The sequence below is a fragment of the Clarias gariepinus genome, chromosome 26 (assembly GCF_024256425.1).
Source record: "Clarias gariepinus isolate MV-2021 ecotype Netherlands chromosome 26, CGAR_prim_01v2, whole genome shotgun sequence".
Taxonomy (NCBI): Eukaryota; Metazoa; Chordata; class Actinopteri; order Siluriformes; family Clariidae; genus Clarias; species Clarias gariepinus.
Window position 1 is genome coordinate 15,066,052 of NC_071125.1, and position 20,294 is coordinate 15,086,345.

Sequence of the window (20,294 nt, forward strand, 5' to 3'; positions counted from 1 at the left end):
TTAACCACATGGAAAATTTTAGGGATGTGCTGAAGAGGACATTACGCTGCAGTCCGACCCATCATCAATACAAGATCTTAAAGAAATATTTTATGTGAAATACATGTTCTGACATTGCATAAGTTGCATAACTTCCAATGTGTTCCCGTTTTTTTAACAATATGATTAGAATAAAAGAGCATTGAGAAATCTTCAAAGCCCCCAATTTTTAAACTTCACACTTAAGATCCTAAATTCAAAAAGTTAAAAACATATTCCTAATGAACTTTTATATATAAATCAGGTCAACCGGTAGTTGGAAGCTTGTGGCGTTTTTTTCTCAGCAGCTTCAGTGGAGTCGTGCTGGGCCCAGCATGGTGCGTTTGCATGCTGAGGATTACATATGTGCAAACAAAACTTCAAGGTGCTTTATAGGGAATTGGTGTAAAGGTGATTACTGCAGCCTCACCAGCCAGTACAACAGCACTAGTGTGTGCAATGCTGATGCATACCAGATGGGTTAACCTCTAGTGACCCATACATCCTATCATATGAAAGTGGAGACACATGAGCAAACACACACTGGCCACACATACTGACCCACAAACACCTCTCCTCCTTTCTTCTCTCTCTCTCTCTTTTCCCTTACATCATATACTGTCACATTATTTTCGCTTTTCGTCTTACATCTGTTCAAATGAGCGGCTAACAACTCTTATTTCTTGTTGTGGAAATTTGATATCTAACCTCATTTGTGCAAATCCAAGCCTAGCATTTTTTAAGCTCACAGTGCAAAAGCTTATAAAAGAGTTTAGCTCGTTGCTGCAGTGCTGACAATCCCATGACCCACTTTCAGTGAGAGAAACCCATTCGGCACCTCTTCACAGTGAGAATTAGTCACATTAAAGCTCAGTTCAGCTGCTGCAGCTCTGTGTTAAGGCTCAGCTGTGCAAGTTGAGCTGTGTGAGCAGGTTTTCGTCCAAGTGTTTCATAAAATTTAAGCACATTTCAACATGAGCCCCAGCAGTGGGAAAAATTCAAACTTGTTTGGGGAAATTTCTGATTTTAATTTAAAACAGTGTCAACTTCTGAAAAATACAAATACTGATAAAAGTGTAATGAGAAAAAGCAGTTTCCCAACAAGACTCATTCGTATTTCATGAATTGCAAATAAACAGGAGGATGGAAATGGGATGAAGATTACGAAACAAAAAGTAGAGGCAGAGTTTTGGTGGTTATTACATACTTCTATGGCAGAAAATAATATTAACCATAATATGTGTGCACTAAATCTTTCGTCAACTGGGACATTTGTTTATAGCTTGCATGCAGAAAGCAAAACATTTTAATGATTCTTTTTGCAAATGTGCATCTGTAAATGCTATACACATAATAAAAATAACCCAAACTTGCCATCCTATTTCATAAATTAAAGTGCCATAATTCATTCAACACTTGGTGAAGCTGCATCATAAAAGAATCAACAGTCGAATTAACAGCTATGCACAATGCAAAAAGAACTCACACGATTGGGACTAAGCAGCTGTGTGGACATAAGAAAACCATTTTTTTTGGTCAGGCTAATTTAAAGAAACGGCTTCCGTTAACTGGGGAGCATAAAGAGTGGACTTTGGATCAATGGAAAAAGCTTGCATGGTCGGATGTGTCCAGAGTGTCGGGGTTAGAAGGGAGGCACATAAAGCAATGTACACATCATGCATAGTGCCCACTTTACAGGCCTCTGGAGGCAGTGTTATGATCTGGGGTTGCCTCAGTTGGTCAGGGCAACATTATGGTAATATAATAAAGCCAGCTCTCTCTGAGTATATGAATGACCTGGATGTATCACACCTTTGTTTTTGTTTTTTTTATTTTAAGCATTTGCGTATAACGAGACTCAAATTGTGAAAGAGTGAGTATGAGAGCATGAGGAAAATATTATGCCCGAATACGCCATCATACAGTATGAAATCCTAAAGGGTGTGACTTTTTCCCAAGCTGTATATGATTATAGTTAAGTCAATAAATTTAAGGTTTATACAGTACAGGTTATTCTTCTTATGCAGACATATACTTTTGTTCAGCACAAGTGCTGTATAATACAAAAGGTTTTTTTTTTTTTTATTTACAGGATTTCCATGAATACCAAATAACATAAATGCTCTTATAAAAGAGCTATGCACCTTCGTATGCAATATTTTTCTTTTTTTAATTAAATGGTTTGATGTTATTTATTTTAAAGAGCGTGGAACTTTACTCTATGTAACACTTATTCGAGGTGTGCTTTACCAACTTACAGCTGTTTAATTCCTGCATGTCTTGCAAACACAGGCTGACCAAAAAAAAGATTCCTTCTTTATATGTCAGTTCACCTATTTCATTAAATAAAATGTATAACCTTTATATGCACCAAACTATATACGAGCCTACTATGTAGCCTGATGTGAGATTTATCAAACACTGCAACAACATTCAAACGACTTTCTTATGTTGTATTTCTAAAGGAAATTCGTCAACTTACTGTATATAATCGAATTGCAACACTTGAGTCATTTTATTGGGACTTTAAAATACGTTTTTGCAGTACATGAGAGCTGTTTCTTAATTCAGCATGCCTTTGATTTTCTTAAGCATAAATGCAGGTGAATGGAGGAAAAAATGGGAGGGGGAGAGAGAGAGAAAGAGAGAGACAGAGAGAGAGAGAGAGAGAGACCATATACAATGCCAGTCTGTGACTCAATCACTGGCACACTCAAGCAGGACTTTCAATCAGCATTCATAAAAACTGTAGCTATATAATCAAGCACTAATGAGGGAAAGGCATAAGAATCGAAACACATATACCCTGCAACAGATATTCGTTTAAATCTGCAAGAGCATTTGATATACATCTAGACCATGGATGCAGCAGCAGAATTGAAATAAAAATATCCTCTATGCTTTCAGCTTTTTACCACAATAGGTATAAAGTAGGTATGTGGTCTTATTTTACTCCTGAGTGATGAAAAGCAAAGCAGTCAGGTCTGTGAAATAGTGTAGTGTACGTGCTTCTTTGCTAACGATAACAGAGACAATGAGACGAACATGAAAAACAGTTAAAAGACTGACAGCCATCGAGAGAGGAAGAACTATTATTAAAAGAAAATTGAGGCTCAGGAAACAAAAGACAGAACAGAAGAGACTGGCCAACAGAAGGACAACATACAGGAGACAGAAGGGTATTAAATCCTTACATCTGTGCCGCCAGTACATACAAACATTCCTTACAGTTGTCAGTATATGGATGTAAAACTGTTTTGCAGGATACAGAACACAATGTGATGGCTAAGTGGCCAAAATTCAGCTGCTTGCATAATTCCAATGACAATCCAAAGCAGGTTATTCTTAAGTAAATATATAGGAATTATAGCTGCATTAGAAAAGGAAAAAAAACAGCAGTCCTAAAATTTCCACAACCTACTGGGAAAGAGCACGGAGAAAAAATCAGCACATGAGTCACGGCTTCATACATTTTGTTCTCATTTTTCATAACAACACCTTTCCTACAGTGATGGTGGAACATAGTGGACGCAACAACAATTGTTTCTTCAGCTGGCCAGGCGAAACACACTCCTGTGGATTAGGATCTCTTCCAGCATGAGTAAATCTTTCAGTGTGAGGCTGTGTGTGTGAGCTTGTGGTGTAAACCTCACTGTTAAGATGGATGGATGAAAGTGTGGGTTTTAACAGTGCTTTTTTTTTACTACATGCTCAACAAATGCAGTCAGCTACACTGAACAAAGTGTGTACGGTAATGAAATTCCAGACACGTAATCGCTTTTGATGATTTAACTGTCTTTTTCTATTGACTTTATGTCACTTATATATGAAACAGTAGTTAAAGTTATGGGTAAATAAATAATAAATAAGCCAAATAATAATGAATACATAATGTATATGTGTTCATGCATGGGATCCTAGGTGTAATGCACAACTAGTACATCAACTCTATATTGGATTATATGCCCTGCAATCCGTTCTGGCAAGTCTTCTTTTAAAAGGATATATAATAATAGTGCATCGCCTTTTCCAGTCTGTTTCATTATGGTTTTTTTGGTAATAAATGCATGTTATGCATATTCATGCATGAATATCCTGATCATATTTTTTTTCTTGTCCATAATTTTTTGATATGTTTATCTATTCTTAATAGAAATGTATGTTCTCTATGTTTTGTTTAAATAATAATTGGCTGGTTATTTTCTGTGACGTTAATTTCTGTTCCGTTGCCTTTTAAAAAAAATTTAAAGCCAACGTAAGCATATATTGTCAATCAGACAACAGGAACAGTTGATCCAAGTATTTTCTCCATGCTGGTGTTAAAGAGATATTTGGTTTTTTTTTTCCACATCTTTTATAAATCAAAATTGATGTACAAGTTTTAGTGTTGTACATTTCCCTAATGGCAAACCAACTGGCATCTGAAACGAGGGTACAACGTAAGTAATCCTCAAAAGCCTCTGCAGTCCAACTGCACTAAAGTGACAAATACAATCGAGAAAGTTACTATCTTTTAAAGTTTTTGTGTATTTTGTACAAATTTCATTCTTTTCTTTTACCAAATGATTAACTTGATGGATAATTGGAAAGAAAGAAGTTAAAAGCACAAAACTTCCATTTATCTTTAGAGTTGGTGAAAAAAAAATAAATAAAACTAGACCCCCAAATTATGATTGCTTCGTATCGGACTGGTTCCCCCTGAGCCTCTCTTTGGTTTAACAATGCATGTCCTGGGAGACAGCTGGTAAAGCAAAGAGCTATTTTATACAAAGACAGGGAACTCCTTGCTCAATGTTATCAGACCTGTCCTGCTGTTATCTCTAACAGCTATTAACAAATCCAGCAGGAGCTCTCTTACAAACGAAACAAAGACTGGTGACATGCTAACAAATTAGGTGATAATTAATTACAACACCTTCTTTCGTTCTCTGGCGGATAAGCACATTCAGGTCCCATTTCTACCACTTTTTTTTTCTGTTGCTAAAATCACTAACATCCTTCTTTCATTTCCTTCCCCCCACCTACACATCCGCCCTCGATTCAGCAGGCCACGAAAGGCCTATGAATATTTAAAAAGCACCAGGCTCCTCTAAACAGAGGTCTCAAAGTGACAGGCACACAGCACAGTCTATCTCACAAGGGGACACCATGAGGCAAACAAGAGGTGAAAAATCAGACAGGCATGAGCCGGGAATGCGAAAAAATAAGAGTGTAATTACAGTATGGCTCCGGTGTCAGGAAAGCAGCTCCCTTTAATGAATCCATTAGCGCCTCAGTGGATGAAAGAGACAGGGGAGCACAAAGAGCTGTGCTTAAAGCCATTACCATACACATGACGAAGAAGGAGACGCCGCATGAGCTGTCTACCTTTCCCTTAAAGCTACAACCCATGAACAGCCATGTGTATCACCTTTTTTTCAGTTGTTGGTCTGAAAAGCTTGTGTTGTCTTTCATTACATAAATTACTGCGTCAAAGAAAGATTACCTGCTATTCTTTTCCACAAGGAAGTTATTAACTAGATGATTTCTGATTAAGTGAATCTACAATGCATGCATGTATTTAGCTCTATTCTAATAATAACAGACCTAAACTATAAAAAATGATAACATGATTTTGGCAGTAATCTAAAATTTGTGGTTCTTATCAACAGCACATCTACCTCAAGTTTAGCCAAAACAGTCATCGTTTCTGTGCACCACACCACACATACAGCAGTGAACCTGGTTTATCACATAGTTCTCAAAAGCAATGCTGCTCTATAAAAGTTAAATGAGCCTTTAGGAGGCACTTTGTCACCATTTACAGTTGATTGGCGTTCATCAACGTGATCATATGGGTGCAAAGAAAATCCAATCCTTTTAAAAGTCTGGCAGGAATTTTAAGGTTAACGTGACCTAAGAAACCATTTCCAATGAAATTTTCCAAAAGACTGATAAATGATGCTGAACGGCTGTTTGTTGATTATGACTAGAAATAACTTCCAGAATGATCGTCTCAGACAGCTTCACACTTACTAATCAGTTTATAATTTTTTTTTTATAGTTCATTCTAATGTTGCAGAAAACAACTGGTTTCATGCAGCAACATTCTGTTAAATGTCTCTTTAATTTTTCTCTTAATTTCCCTGATACACCAAACATTCTTAACCATCCCAATCTGCTCTTACCCAAGTGAGGTGAATGATTAATCTCACTTGATCTTACAGTGGCGATGCATAGGCATAGCATAGGATTAGCATGTAGTTAGGATAGGTAACACCTCTGAACACCATACAGGTGCAAGTAGGGCACCAGAATTGGAGAGATGCAACAGAAGAAAGGTACTTAATAGGAGGAAAAGAAGTAAAGTAGTGAAAACTTTAGTAGTATTTTAAAATTTATTTTAGTGCGTCTGTAACTCTAGAGTGTTAAAACTGGCGTTACAGCTAAATAAACAAAATTGTTCACTAACAGCACTACCGTAAGCATCCAAGGTTTTTTTTTTTATAGTCTTAAGTTGGGTCACCTGACCAGTAGTATCTCTTTAGCTCACGGATTAATTTATCAAATCAGTATTATTCCTCTAAAAGCATATTTCCCTCTGGGACCAATAAAGATCTTTGAATCCTGAATTGAATCTTGATATAAAAATCTAAATTTAATTATATGATGCAAATTATGTTTCTTAATGTTTCTGTGCAACAGACAAACAATTTGGGGACAATAAAAACAAGAGTTTTCCCTTATCTTAGTAAAAGTGCTCTCAATCACTCAAGGGTAAGAGCTAAAATAAAAAATATATATGAATCCCAGAAATTAGCTGGTATAACAAACTTATAATCTTAAAATATATATAATCAAAAATAAGAGAAATCCATTTATCGCTTCTTGCATGAGGCCCAATATTTCATATTTGACTGAAGATAAATTGAATATACAGTACAGTACACTGAGATATGCATTTAGAATTCTGAGGAATTTAACCTCAGCTCTCCTCTATGATTTTCTGCGGCCTATGCAGCCAAGCGTCCTTTCTATCTTAGCCAGATAACATATCTTGCTAGCATGGTTCCATCATTTTTTCCCCAGATGGCCAATGATTTCAGCAGAAAATTGATCTGGAAAAATGAGTTAGGATCAGAGAAGGAGATTAGCTGGAGAGGTAGGGTATAACTTAATAAATAAGGGCCACTGGGCTAAAGAAAACCAGGTGAAAGGATTTATATGATATGATTTTAAAAATTTTATTTAGAACTGTCCTCCAGCCAGTGTGTCTATATATATAATGACTAGTGTAATAAGATTGTTGTTGACTGTTGTTGCTGCTGTTGTTGCAGGCCCGTACTATTATATACAGTACTTAAACAATACGACCAGTGAATTAAATAGAAAGCCTGATAAATTTCCCTGGCCTATACAAGCACTTGCAATTCTTATATATGAATACACTCTATTTCTACTGAGAGATCCAAGTGAACAAATACAAAACATGCTTCTCAACTTAGTGAGATCATCTTCCTTAAAAATAAGAAACCTACTTATTTTATTTCTAGATCCCTAAAATGACTCAACTGAACATCTGAAAAATCTAAATGAGAAAATCCAAAATTTGATTAACTTTTTCAGCAACTTTTTCTCTTTATTAAGACAGAGAGAAAGTCATTTCGAATGTGTTTATTTTAAACACAGATGATAGAGAAAACATGGGCCACATCGGTTATCCTCCCATATTCAGCTATCCTGAACTCTCTTACCTTTGCTAGACGTCATCCCTCAAAAAAAACAAGTTCTTCATTTTATTACACCTAATATGACTGGGTTCCCATTATACTTCTTCTTATATCTAATGCAAAAGACCAAGCTTGGTAACACTCACGCTGACACTGCCCATCGATCTCCTCATACCCAGGCCTGCACACGCAGCGTCCAATCGGCACAAGCCAGCCTCCGTCTGCACTGCAGAACATGCGTGGTGCCTCCAGCTCCTCGGCATACTCCACACAAGACCCTCGCACTTCCACCAGGGCCTGATCGCCACCTGTCACCGTGTCAGAGAAAAGTGCCAGGTTTGTTACGGCCAGTGGACATCGTTTATAGAACACGCGAACTGACACCAGGGCGATGCAGGCACCCAGGTCCTGGAACGCTAAGTAAAGGCCTCGCTTGCTGAGTCCACCGATGTGGCGCACCTCTGTGTTGAGCTTCATGACACGCTCCCCCACATCGCTCTGAGTGAAGCTCTCGTCTGCTGCGATTGTATCGATTTTGACATACTGGCTCTCGCGAGCGTGGCGTAGCGGTGGGGGTGGCACAACACCATCCGATTCATGGTAGTAAACATTGAATGTCTCCTTGCAGGTTCCGGGCACACCTGGCAGGCTGTTGCAGTCACGCAGTGTAAATTTGAGTTCAACGTAAACACGCCGGGCACCGGCACGTGGGATCAGTCCTGTGCGCAGCCAGTTATTCTGGTTGGCCTCCATCACGTTGCACACCTGGTATGTGCGCATGGGGATGTTACGCTCATCCATCACGCTGATCTCCTCCCACTAGAAAGACACAAACCATATGAGAAACAGTGATTTCTTTTTTTGTTTGTTTGTTTTAAAGCAACACATAGGCTACTTTTACATTACTATTCTGAAGTAGTGTAGCTCAAATCAGATTTTTTTTTTTTGTGACACAGATCAGATTTTTTTAGGGCTGTCTGAATGCACAAATCTGATGTTTTTAGATCGGATTTGAGTCACTTTAAGATGTGATCTTAAATCAGATACATATTTGATACACTTGAATGAGAAAGGTTAGATTGGAATTCATGTGACTTTTTGCCTGACCAGCAACATGGGGATTTCATACTGTAGCAATTCTAGTCAAAGCTGCTAAGACAGCTAAAGGGAGGCGTCTGGCTTTCTTTCTTTCTCTGGATGTCAACTAATGCAGCCAACTAACTCCTTGCCATCCTCAAGAGCAAAATCCCAAGTGTATTTTTTTTTTTTTTACTTGTACTGTACTCTGACATCAAGACCAAAAGGTTCATTCATGTTACCAACTCACCATTTTCAAAGCACTTGAATATTAATGAATGTCATCTTGCTGCAAGCTTCATCTCTGACTCATGTCAACATGAAAATAAAAACCAGTGCAAATTATTCAGTGGGCCCCACAGGATTACCGTCTTAATCCACAATTCTATATGATTCAGTGATGTATTGTGCTCATGATAAATACACGTCGGTTGTTAAACTCCAGTACTGTTTTTGTGACTGCACTTAAAGACATTATTCTTGCAAGATGGACTGACCTTCATGTCTTCAAGTAAAGATAGACTGTTGGTTTCTTGTGACTTTGTTAAATATTTCCATATGTGCTATTTTTATAGTTTTGATGTCGTGGAATTGTTCCACAGTGTAGAAAATAAAATCTTAACAAATGGAAAAAAAAAAACATTGCCTGGTTCTTTATTTGCCGTCTTTCGCATCAGCTACACATGTGCTATGATAATATTGGATAGGGCGTAGCTCTTATATATACCAAGCAAGATACATTATTCTGTATCTTGTTAACTGTTAAATGGATCTAATAAAGCTTATCTTTAGTGGGTAGAGTGCCCTTGGAAACCTTTATGCCCATTTGAGTTTTTCCTGAGTGATGAGACTTTGAAAGATGAATGATGAAGGTTTAAAAAGAAAAACCTAATTAAGCATAAGTATTCAGTATGAAAAGTCAGTAATCAGCAAGAACAAACTATTCAAACAGCAGGAAGCTTTTTCTCGTCTCATCAGAAGGGAGCCACGTCCCAATCAACATTTGCATTTTACAGCCAAATACATTACTACAACAGTCCCTGACTTCTTGCCTTTATAATTTAAAATAGTGACAGATGTGAGTTTGGAAAGGATAACGCTTATTTTAATGAGCTGTGTATGAAAGTTCATTTTTGTTCCAAAAAGATATCAGACGAGAGGCTAGGGTCACAGATGAGTGAAATTCTGCACTTAAACTCTACAGAATAATAGCAAAGCCACATGGCTGTGAGGTCAAAAGGTTACTAAAGAACACAAAATGACCAGACAGTGGAGCTTTTGTCTGGGTTAAGTGAGTCTTCTGAAAAAAAAAATATATATATTTATGAAATATTAAATGATTTAGGGATGAGGGTTACTCCCTGTGAATGTTTTATATTGCCTCATGTGGACTTTTTTTCCTTAAATTATTCTCCTGCCAAAGTATCAGCAAACCAAAAGCAGATAAAGAAAAAATGGATTCCAGACAGGATTCTTAAATTCATTATACTGCTTAAACACAAAATGTAAGTCTTTGGGGCGCATCACGTAAGTAAGGAAACTGGGAAATGTATTTACCCCTTCTGATGGGTAGGCCTCCCACCCCAGATCTCCTGGAGCTGACATAGAGTCCAGAAGCGTCACTGGAAAGAGAAAGAGAGAGAGAGAGAGAGAGAGAGAGAGAGAGAGAGACTTTAATACAGCTGTTTTCAGAACTTTATATTTGATGTCTTCTTGTTAAACATGCTTATTTACTTATTTACACATCTTTCCACACATTCTGCTACACTTAATTATTAAAATAAAAATATATATATTATAAATATATATGTAAAATATTTTTCAAAAAATAAGATGAACATTAACATAACATAAAAAATGTTCTTTAATCCTTTAGCAACACCTCTCTCATAGAAATGTTTTATATACCTGTAAGTCTTTAAGCCTTCTCTAGTTTACACATAATAAATGTACGAAAATGCATAAATATACGAAAAACAGTACTCCAAAGTCGCGGCTCGATACCTACCTCGGTTTTGAAGTTCCAGTTTGGTACATTTTTGATACAGCAAAGTGAAAGCAAAACCTTTTTTTCATTAATTATTGTTTAAAATGTAAAATTAACCTCTATAAATGTGTAACGGCGGCAAACTGGCCATAACTTTCTGAACATATAAAGTAAGTAATGTACATACTAGGGCTGCAGCATTAAATCAATACATCACATTGAGTTTATCCTGACACATAGTGTGATTAAGATATTAAACTATTCAATGTAACATTTTGTATTCAATATGCATTTATCTAGGCTAATAGTAAATAATGGCACAAATAATCTCATTAAGTCAGGGGTCTCCAAATCCAGTCCTGGAGGTCCAGTGTCCAACACAGTTTGGTGATTCATCTTCTCAAACACAGCTGATTTAAATAATCTGTTAAATACTAGGTTCAGTGGGTTTTTAGGTGTTAGTAAATTACAAACTGTGGTGGTCACTGGCCCTCCAGGACTGGATTTGGAGACCCATGTATTAAGTGGATGTTGCCCAATATTTTTTTATCACTTTAAAATTATTGAATTAACAAATATGTGTACTGAATTATTGACAGACTCGACATAAATTTCTGATTATGCATGTATGATCTATATTATTAGTTTTTATAATAAGGTTCAGATTTTTGCAATTAAATAATTATGATAGAAATACTGTGATTTAGATTTCTTTTGCAATTGATTGTCCAGCATTAGTACATATATTTCTATCCTAAAATGAACAAACAAACAAATAAATATACTATTTCTAGCTAGTTGGTTGTTTGCACCCAGTTTTCCTGATATTCCTTATTTTCTTCCTAATTTTAAACATACCCAATTCCTCCCCATCACTAGGGGGGCTCCCACATTAAGGCTACTACTACTACTCAGTCAGGAGGTCCGAAGGCTGTCACGTGTTCCCTCCGAACCAAGTGTCACCAGTCGACCACATCTTTTTCGAACTGCGCACTAACGCACCGTTGGGGGCGGCGTAACACACTCGAAGGATAGCGCTCTCCGCTCTTTCCCCATGCGTGAGCTCACAGACGTCCCTGATTGGCCGTAAAGCCATAATTAATGTGGGAGCACTATCTACCTTTCCTCCTTCCCCTCTGAGAGAGCTCGGCCAATCAGCAGTAATTCTTACTGGCAAATTAGAAACAAAATGCATTTTTAAACATTTTTTTTTTTTTTGTATTTTAATATGTGTACCATTACATCCCTGCAGTATTTCATATCTAATGATTACTGTGGTTTATAAAAGATCATATGTAAAACATTAAACTTTAATAATACATTTAAAATTTGAAAAAACACAGCTTCAACAAATGTTGCTACTTAAAACCATTAACAAACACTAAGAATAGAAAAATTTCAGTTTCTATTTATATAGTCTGTCTCCCTCTAGACTAAGCCCTGAACTTCCCTTTTTGAGCTTTATCCCAAACCAATTACAGCTTGGGCAAGCAGACCGATTAATTTTTAATCACATTCAAACCTCAGATGTTCCTCCTCTTTCATGCTGTGTGCCAGCATCTCATTCTGCTGTTACACACCTTATGGCGTTAAATTAAAAAATGTAGCATAATTCCAAAATATGTATCTAACCTCTAATTAAAAGTGAATTGTGTGTGTATAAGCATAGACGACACAAACATAATTAAAATTCTTTAGACAATGCTTTGTGGGTTTAAATTAGGTTATGTGTAAATATGGCTTCATACTGAGTGAAGAGACAGATTTAATGTCAATGGCGGAAAAAACGAGTTGTTTGATTACATTTGATCAATTACAGTCTTTGCTGGTGTCAAGAGCTACCAGTGTATTACTGAAAAAACATAATTAAATATACAGTATTACCAGACATTCTGTGAGATCTTACTAGAAGCATAAACAAGTCAACTTCAAAGGATATTTACAGTAATAAAACATTTTAAAAACATAATCTAATGTCAGGATGTTTTGATTGTGGTGATGTGCCACTATATCCACATGAAACACACCACCTGGCCAGAAAAAAAGGCAACACATTTGAAGGGTCAAATTATTGGCCTGTATCAAGCAAACAAATAAATAAAAAATGAATGAAATTTAGTTTCCGGAAAACAGAATAGTGTTAAGAACTGTCCAACTCATTAATAAAAAGTGGAAGGATATTATGGCTTCAACTTCATGGCTGACATGCCGCCAGAAAAAAATCATTAGTGAGATCACTTGGAAAAGATGTAAGTTTAAACTATAAAATTTACAGAATTGGGAATAAACAGCTGTATGGCCATAGGAAAACAACTTGTTAGTGGGACTGATTAAAAAAAAAGGCTTCGTTTGTTGATGAAGCGCAACAGGGGCAGAAGGGAAGAGCATGAAGCGATGTATAGTGCACAAGACTGTACAAGCCTCTAGATGCATGTTATGATCTAGGGTTGCTTTAGTTGGCCAGGTCTAGACTCAAGACAGCAAGGTTATGAAATGAAGTCATTTTATATCACATCAATGGAGTTTTTCTTCTCTGATGCCACAGGCATATTCCAGGACCCAAATTGTGAAAGAGTGGTTCTGGGAGCATGAGGAATCATTTTCACACATAAACTAGCCTCCAAATTGGTGCACCATAATCAAAGCTAAACGTGAGCCAACTAAATCACAGTGCTGGTGACTTTTTTTTTCACTTTACAGTGTTTAGTAAAATGATAAAAGTATGAAAATACAGCGATCTGACATATGATGCTCCCAAACACAGAGCTCTATAGACGTAAAAAGCTCCACTTTCTTTACAGTCTCTCCTAAAAAAAGAATTTCTACAGAAATTATAAAGAAATCAAATTTCTACAAAACAGCATAAAGCTGAAAACCGGGAGAGACATTTAGAGAGAGAGAGAGAGACAGACAGACAGACAGCATGGTAAAGATCTTAATGCTTTTTTTTTTTTTGCAAAGTATTAGGAGCTCAATAACCTTTCAATACTACAGCATGATAAAAATCACTTACATTCGATACTACATTTAAATAGTTAATTAATATTTGACTGTTGTAGATTAATTTTTGCATGATAATTTAATACTCCTATATACAATCAATACATTCAGCTAGGTGTATGTACTCTCAGATGCCTATTCACAGTATAGCCTACATTTTTAGTAGGAATGAAAATCACCAGGGAACTCCATATACAATATTCCAAAGGTACCTAGGTGCCAATTCGATTTATATTGTGATTCTATAAGTATCATTCTATAAAAGTGTGGCAAAACATCAATGATGTGTAACTGTAATATGAGATACATTATTTCACACGTCCAATTTTTAAATCAGAACCCAATTTACTGCTCTTGGACATGACACTTAAAGTTGTTTAAAGTAGTAGTAAAAAAGAGGAAGACAAACTTTGTATTTATCCAAGTATCCTTAATGCAAGCAGGCACCCCCGAGAACAGAGCATGCAAAACCACAATGTTCCATATTCAGGTAAACAATTTATATAAGATGCACCAAATTTGATTCACATACACCTTCACAGCCTCAATAACACACTGCGAGGTTATTTCAGTGATGTTTTACCACTGATGTGATTATTTAAGGCTTTATTGACAGCACTAAGACATTATATGGCACATTTATGTTATTTATTTTTATTAGAAAGTGCCTGAGAAAGGATTCATAGGAATATAAAGAACCCAAGATCCTCTGGCAGGCATCCACAGATAATACCATTAGAAATTAGATCATAATAACACCTCGTACCCAACGACTCTCTGTAGATCTAGTAAATAGGAACAGTCTAATTCTGAGTCAGACTCTCTACACATATGTGACATAAGAATATGCCAAGGCAAAAATATGATATCCGCTGGAACAAGAAGAAGTAAGGTGTGAGGTGTGAATGGTGCAGTCCACAGGGAGACGATAGCTCACTCTGGGGCTAAAGAAAGCCTCCAACAGGAACCTGTCAACTGAGCACATAGTCTTTAAAAATAGGCCTAGCATGAACTACCAAAAAAAAAAAAAAAACAAAGGACAGAAAAGTAAAGAAAAGAAATTCTTTTGAAACTTTTCATGTTTCCATGAAAAAGGCGAAGATCAAAACTTGTGACCTAAAAAAGTCTGAATTCCCAGATTATGCTTATTTTTGCTTTGACAAAGTTAGATTATTCACGCTGTCATAATGAAATGTGAATACTGATAGAATTTAGTGGTTTTTCACATCTTCCAGAAACTATCAGCAGGCTGAGCACTAAAGAGCTGCATGGTTTGCTGACAGGAAGTCATGACCCGGGGTGGTCCCTTTTAATAGAGATTGCAGAGTTAATCTGTAGAAGGTGAGAGCGCCTGTTCTGATGATATGGTAGTCACCAGTATTTTATCTTTGAGAAAGACCACCAAGAGCCCATGGAAGGAGATAAACAGTAAGCAGATGTTCACTTGGATAAAATGTACTTTTCAAAACCAACATAATGCAACAGGAACGGTGCAAACACAGGATGTTAGAGAACCTACTATCCTACAGAAGGTGATGAATGTTAAGTTTTAACCTACAATGATTAAGTCATACAAACTTTGGCCATGCAAATTCTTGGTTAACTGTTTGGTGTGCCAGTATTTAAATAAGACAATATTTGTTATTATTAGTACATTCATTATGCCCTGCATTTACATAACATTTGCAAAAAAAAGTACTTTATCCCTTATTAGCAAGATTTTTTGGTTGTTAAAACAATAAAACAATGTTAATTTGGGTTGTCATTAGGTTGACAATGGTATTAGGTCTTTTTTGAACTTTACAACTACTTTAATAAAATGAGATTGGACCAGCATTGACTAAATTGGGATAACATTAAACGAATGACTTGTGACTGCAGTCTCTCATCTGGACAATCTGATAATTATGATTTATACATAAAGTAGGGAAAATAATAATAATTTGATCAGCTGTAGATTTTTTTAGGTTTTTAATTTACAAAGAGATGAAGGCTTTATAATTTTTTTATTATAGGTTTATTGTAAAGCATAGAGACAGAATGATCTCAATCAAATTATTATACAATGAAATATAATGACAACGCAATATATATATATATATATATATATATATATATATATATATATATATATATATATATATATATATTGAGTTGTCATTATATTTCATTGTATAATTATATATTAATCATTATATAAATTGAGTTGCATACCAGTGAGGTGTGTGGTTATGTGCTCATGTGGTAAACAGATTAATCTAAGAAGGTGCTCCTAACAACTCGTTATGTGTATAAAAGTCACGTGTCAACACAATCTGTATCTTCCATTCAAACCTCACCACCACTGGCAAGACCTAAGAGGTGTCAAAGGACATCAGGGGCAAGACCTGCACAAGTCTGGAATGGGCTACAAAACTATCAGCAAGAAGCTTGGCAAGAAGGAGACTGTTCAAGCGATTATTTGCAAATGAAATGACTACAAAAAACATCAATCGTCCTTAGTCTGGAGCTCCATGCAAGATTTCACCTCATGGGGTAAGGATAATCATGAGAAAAGTGTGGGATCAGTCCAGAAATACACGAGAGGAGCTTGTGAATAACCCAAGGCAGTAAATCACTGGTAACGCAATACGCCGCCATGGATTGAAATTCTTCAGCATTGCAAGGTCCCCCTCCTCAAGGAGGCACATACACAGGCCTGTATGATGTTTGCCAATGAACAGAGAAGGATTGGGATGAAGTGCTGTGGTCAGATGAGACCAAAATTGAGCTCTTTGGCATCAACTTAACTCACCATGTTTGAAGAAAGAAAAATAATGACTATGACCCTAAGAACAACAGCCCTACAGTCAAGCACGAAGGTGGAAACATCATGCACTGGGGCTGTTTTTCTGCTAATGTTACATGCTGACTTTGCCGTATTGAGGGGCCATGTATTGTAACATTTTGGACGAGGCCATGTGAGAACCTTCTAAAGATCGGGCGTGAATGGGTCTTCCAGCTTGACAATGATCCAAAAGGCAACAAAGCAGTGGTTCAAGAAAAAGCACATTAAGGTCATGGATTGGCCAAGCCAGCCTACAGACCTTAATCCTGTAGAAAACGTAAGGAAGGAGCTGAAACTTCGAGTTGCCAAGCTACAAGCAAGAAACCTTAAGGATTTAGAGATCTGTAAAGAATAGTGGACCAAACTCCCTCATGAGATGTATGCAAACCCTGTAACCAACAACAAGAAATGTTATACCTCTGTGCTTGCCAACAAATACTTATTTTCCTCATTGAAATCCAAATCAATTTATAACATTTATACAATGGATTTTTGTTTAATATTTTGTCCCTATCCTTTACAATAAATGTACGATAAATATTTTAGACGCTTTATTTCTTTGTAAGTTGGAAAACTTACAAAATCTGCAGGGGATTGAATAATTCTTTTCCCCACTGTATTTCATTGCACGTTTCAAACTCATTTCCCTTTTTTGAATTTGTAAAGCTGTTTTGCAACAATGACCATTGTTAAAAAACTGAATCGAATTAAAAAGAAACGACTCAAATTGAAAATATAATGAATATTTATTCATTTTATATATATATATATATATATATATATATATATTTTTTTTTTTTTTTTTTTTTTTTTTTTTACTGGAATACAAGCTGAAATGTTCATACTGCTGATGACAGCTGTTTTTCACCCTTTCGTCTGCAACCAATTTAACACCCTGAACAGACCTCAAACTAAATATCAACAGTAAAATCAGTAGATGTTGGTCCAACAGGGAAACCGGCTAATGATTCTAGTAAAATCACATTTATTGCCTTGTCAAACAAAGAAACCATACAAAATTGACCTAAGATCTAAAACTACATCCCTTCAAGTTACAAAAAATTAAAGTTAGTAAGCCTGATGTTTTAGATTCATTCTTGATGTCAAAAGACATTAAGCAATTTGGATGACCCTAACCCTAATGCTAACCCTTCATGAGCCATTTTACATTACATATTGTAGATACTGCAGTTTAGCTTCATATAAAAGTGACATGTTTAAATCTTGTGCAATATCACAAGCTGAGTTATCACCTTATTGTTAGTTCATAAATGTTTATCTTACAACTAAATTGACACTTCACCTTTGTCTCTTGCAGCTGTTGTTTGTGCTGTGCTTGTGAGCAATAATGGACTTCACTGTAATATTTTCAAAAGAAAATTAAACAGAGAAATAATGCTAAAAGACCCAAGAGACATGTGAGTGCTCTGTGTAGAAGAAACTGTTTAAACTATATGTTTGCAAGGTCCTGCCACTACAGTTTTTGTTCACATACTGTACGTGCTGGAGAATTTAAACAGACGGTTTTAAATAAAGTAAACCAACCTGGTGACACATGAGGAACTTAGTTTCCTTGTGAACATTTAAAAGGGTACTTGTCTCCCACCAACTGATTTGTCATGCATTTTTGTCACTGTGCAGCGATAAAGGTACATAAACATGGGGTTGCTTGCAGACTTTGGTCACACAACTTCAATTTCTTATATGATTCTGATATGCACCTTTCTTGATAATTCTGATATGCACACACACCAAACAAAATATGTCCCTTGTCAAGTTAACTAAAATCCTTATGCTTTTCCATTACCTCTGCAACTTTAGAATTAAGGTAGCTACAGTAATTACAAAAAATTGTAATGTCTAGACAACTGGGTCAAAGCAACTCCAAAGCTGCAGTTCTTATAGGATGTTCCTCAGCTGCAGTGGGTCATGCCTTGGACATACCAAAGGTGATTCAAGAAAGAACTAGCAACAGGGTCATGGGTGGCCAAGGCTTACTAATGCAAATGGGGAGTGAAAGCTGGCCCGTGTAGTCCGATCCAATAAAAGAGCTATTGTAGCTCAAATTGAAGAAACGGGTAATGCTGGCTCCAATAGAAAGGTGTCAGAACACATAGGCACATTATTTTTTTGGTGGCAGAGGTGGGAGGGGACTACTCAGTATTAGGAGGGTGGTCATAATGTTATGGCTGATTAGTGTATGATTTAAAATATATCTTTTTTCTGCCACTTTATTGCACCACACAAACTGCCTACACATGTAAAAGTATCTAGTAAATGGATTCTGAAACAAAAACTGACCCATCAATTGAATTAGCTGCATTGATTAATGAAATGGCAGCAAAGGTACTTTGGTCTCCTTCCACAGTACAAAGACATGAAGATTAGGCTAACTGATGTTCCCAAATTGCCCGTAGTGTGTGATTGGGTGTCTGAGTGTGTGTATGTGTGTGCTCTAAGTCTCCTGGGATAGGCTCGAGGCCCCCCGCGACCTTGTGTTCAGGATAAAGCGGTATAGACGATGAGTGAGAGAGTGTCTGAGTAAGTAAGTGAGTGTGTGTGTGTGTGTGTGTGTGTTTGTGTGTGTGTGCTTGTGCAGATGAACTGGAACCCCATCAAGGGGGTAACCTTCTTGTGCTCTGAGTCCTCTGCAATAGAATCCAGACCTCCCATGACCCTGTACAGAATAAGCGCACAGCTCTGTCTGTGAAACTGTTCTCATGAAGCATTATTTTTTTGTCTTTAATTCTTTGTTCCAATATACTGTATTCTGTACTTTTTTTTGACAGTTTGAACTTTTATAAACTTTTTCTTATTTCAACCAACTGGAGATATGTGGTTGCTAGAGGTGAAACATTCAGCTGGAATTTAGTATTAGTATTTCGTCTCTGTCCATAAATCATGAATATTTTTCCATATGTCTGAAAAACAATCAAATTTACTGACACTGACACCAACACAACCCTAATTTCAACTTCACAGAAGCTATTTTCTCTCTACTAGTGTTTTTTTTTATGATAATAATGCTTACAAATACTGAAATACTAATGTTAGAAAGCACATCTCTCCTACAAACCAGAACTAATTTAAGATTAATAACATAATATAAACACACGACCAGGGAAAGAACAAGACCTTTAGTACTTGTCTTTCTCAGTGCCCAGACTACTTTTAAACAGGAAGCACTTAGACAAGTGAATACAGGAACAGAAAGAAGCAACACCTGCTTCCCAAGATAATAGTGTGTATAATGTGTGTCACAGAACACTGACAGACTCCAGAAAGCAGGTTGTAATGATGCCTGGAAGAAACCGGCCTGTTAGATGTGGCGTGTGATGGTGACCTGTAGTCATAGACAGGAGGAGAGCACACACCTGGGATCCTTCATTAGAAGAAAACATCTTTCCCCACACCTGCCCTTGTGTGTGTGTGTCTTACTAAGGTTTATTCCCACCCTGGAAAGCTGATCAGATATACAGCCCTGGGAAAGGTCTCAGGCAAGTTAATGCTGCAAAGCAACACAACGTACTTTTATGTTACAACCCAAATTGTGGCCACAGACTGAGTGCCATCTTCCATAGATGTAACCAGCCAGTTCTAAACATTGCAGCTACACAAACGATATATCCCATTCAGAGTGGGACGTTTGGCAAGGATTTGCATCAATGTTGGAGTA

At 36.6% G+C, this 20,294-nt stretch overlaps 1 protein-coding gene across 1 annotated transcript in view; it reads right to left on the reverse strand.

The window, feature by feature from the left end:
* ek1 (eph-like kinase 1) overlaps positions 1–20,294 on the reverse strand; it is an 87,930-nt gene that overhangs the window by 54,410 nt on the left and 13,226 nt on the right. Inside the window, exons 2-3 of the mRNA XM_053487751.1 lie at positions 10,362–10,426; positions 7,874–8,546 (exon numbers count right to left, since the gene is read on the reverse strand). Coding sequence (XP_053343726.1) covers positions 7,874–8,546; positions 10,362–10,426 — 738 coding nt within the window. The remainder of the gene's footprint in view (positions 1–7,873; positions 8,547–10,361; positions 10,427–20,294) is intronic.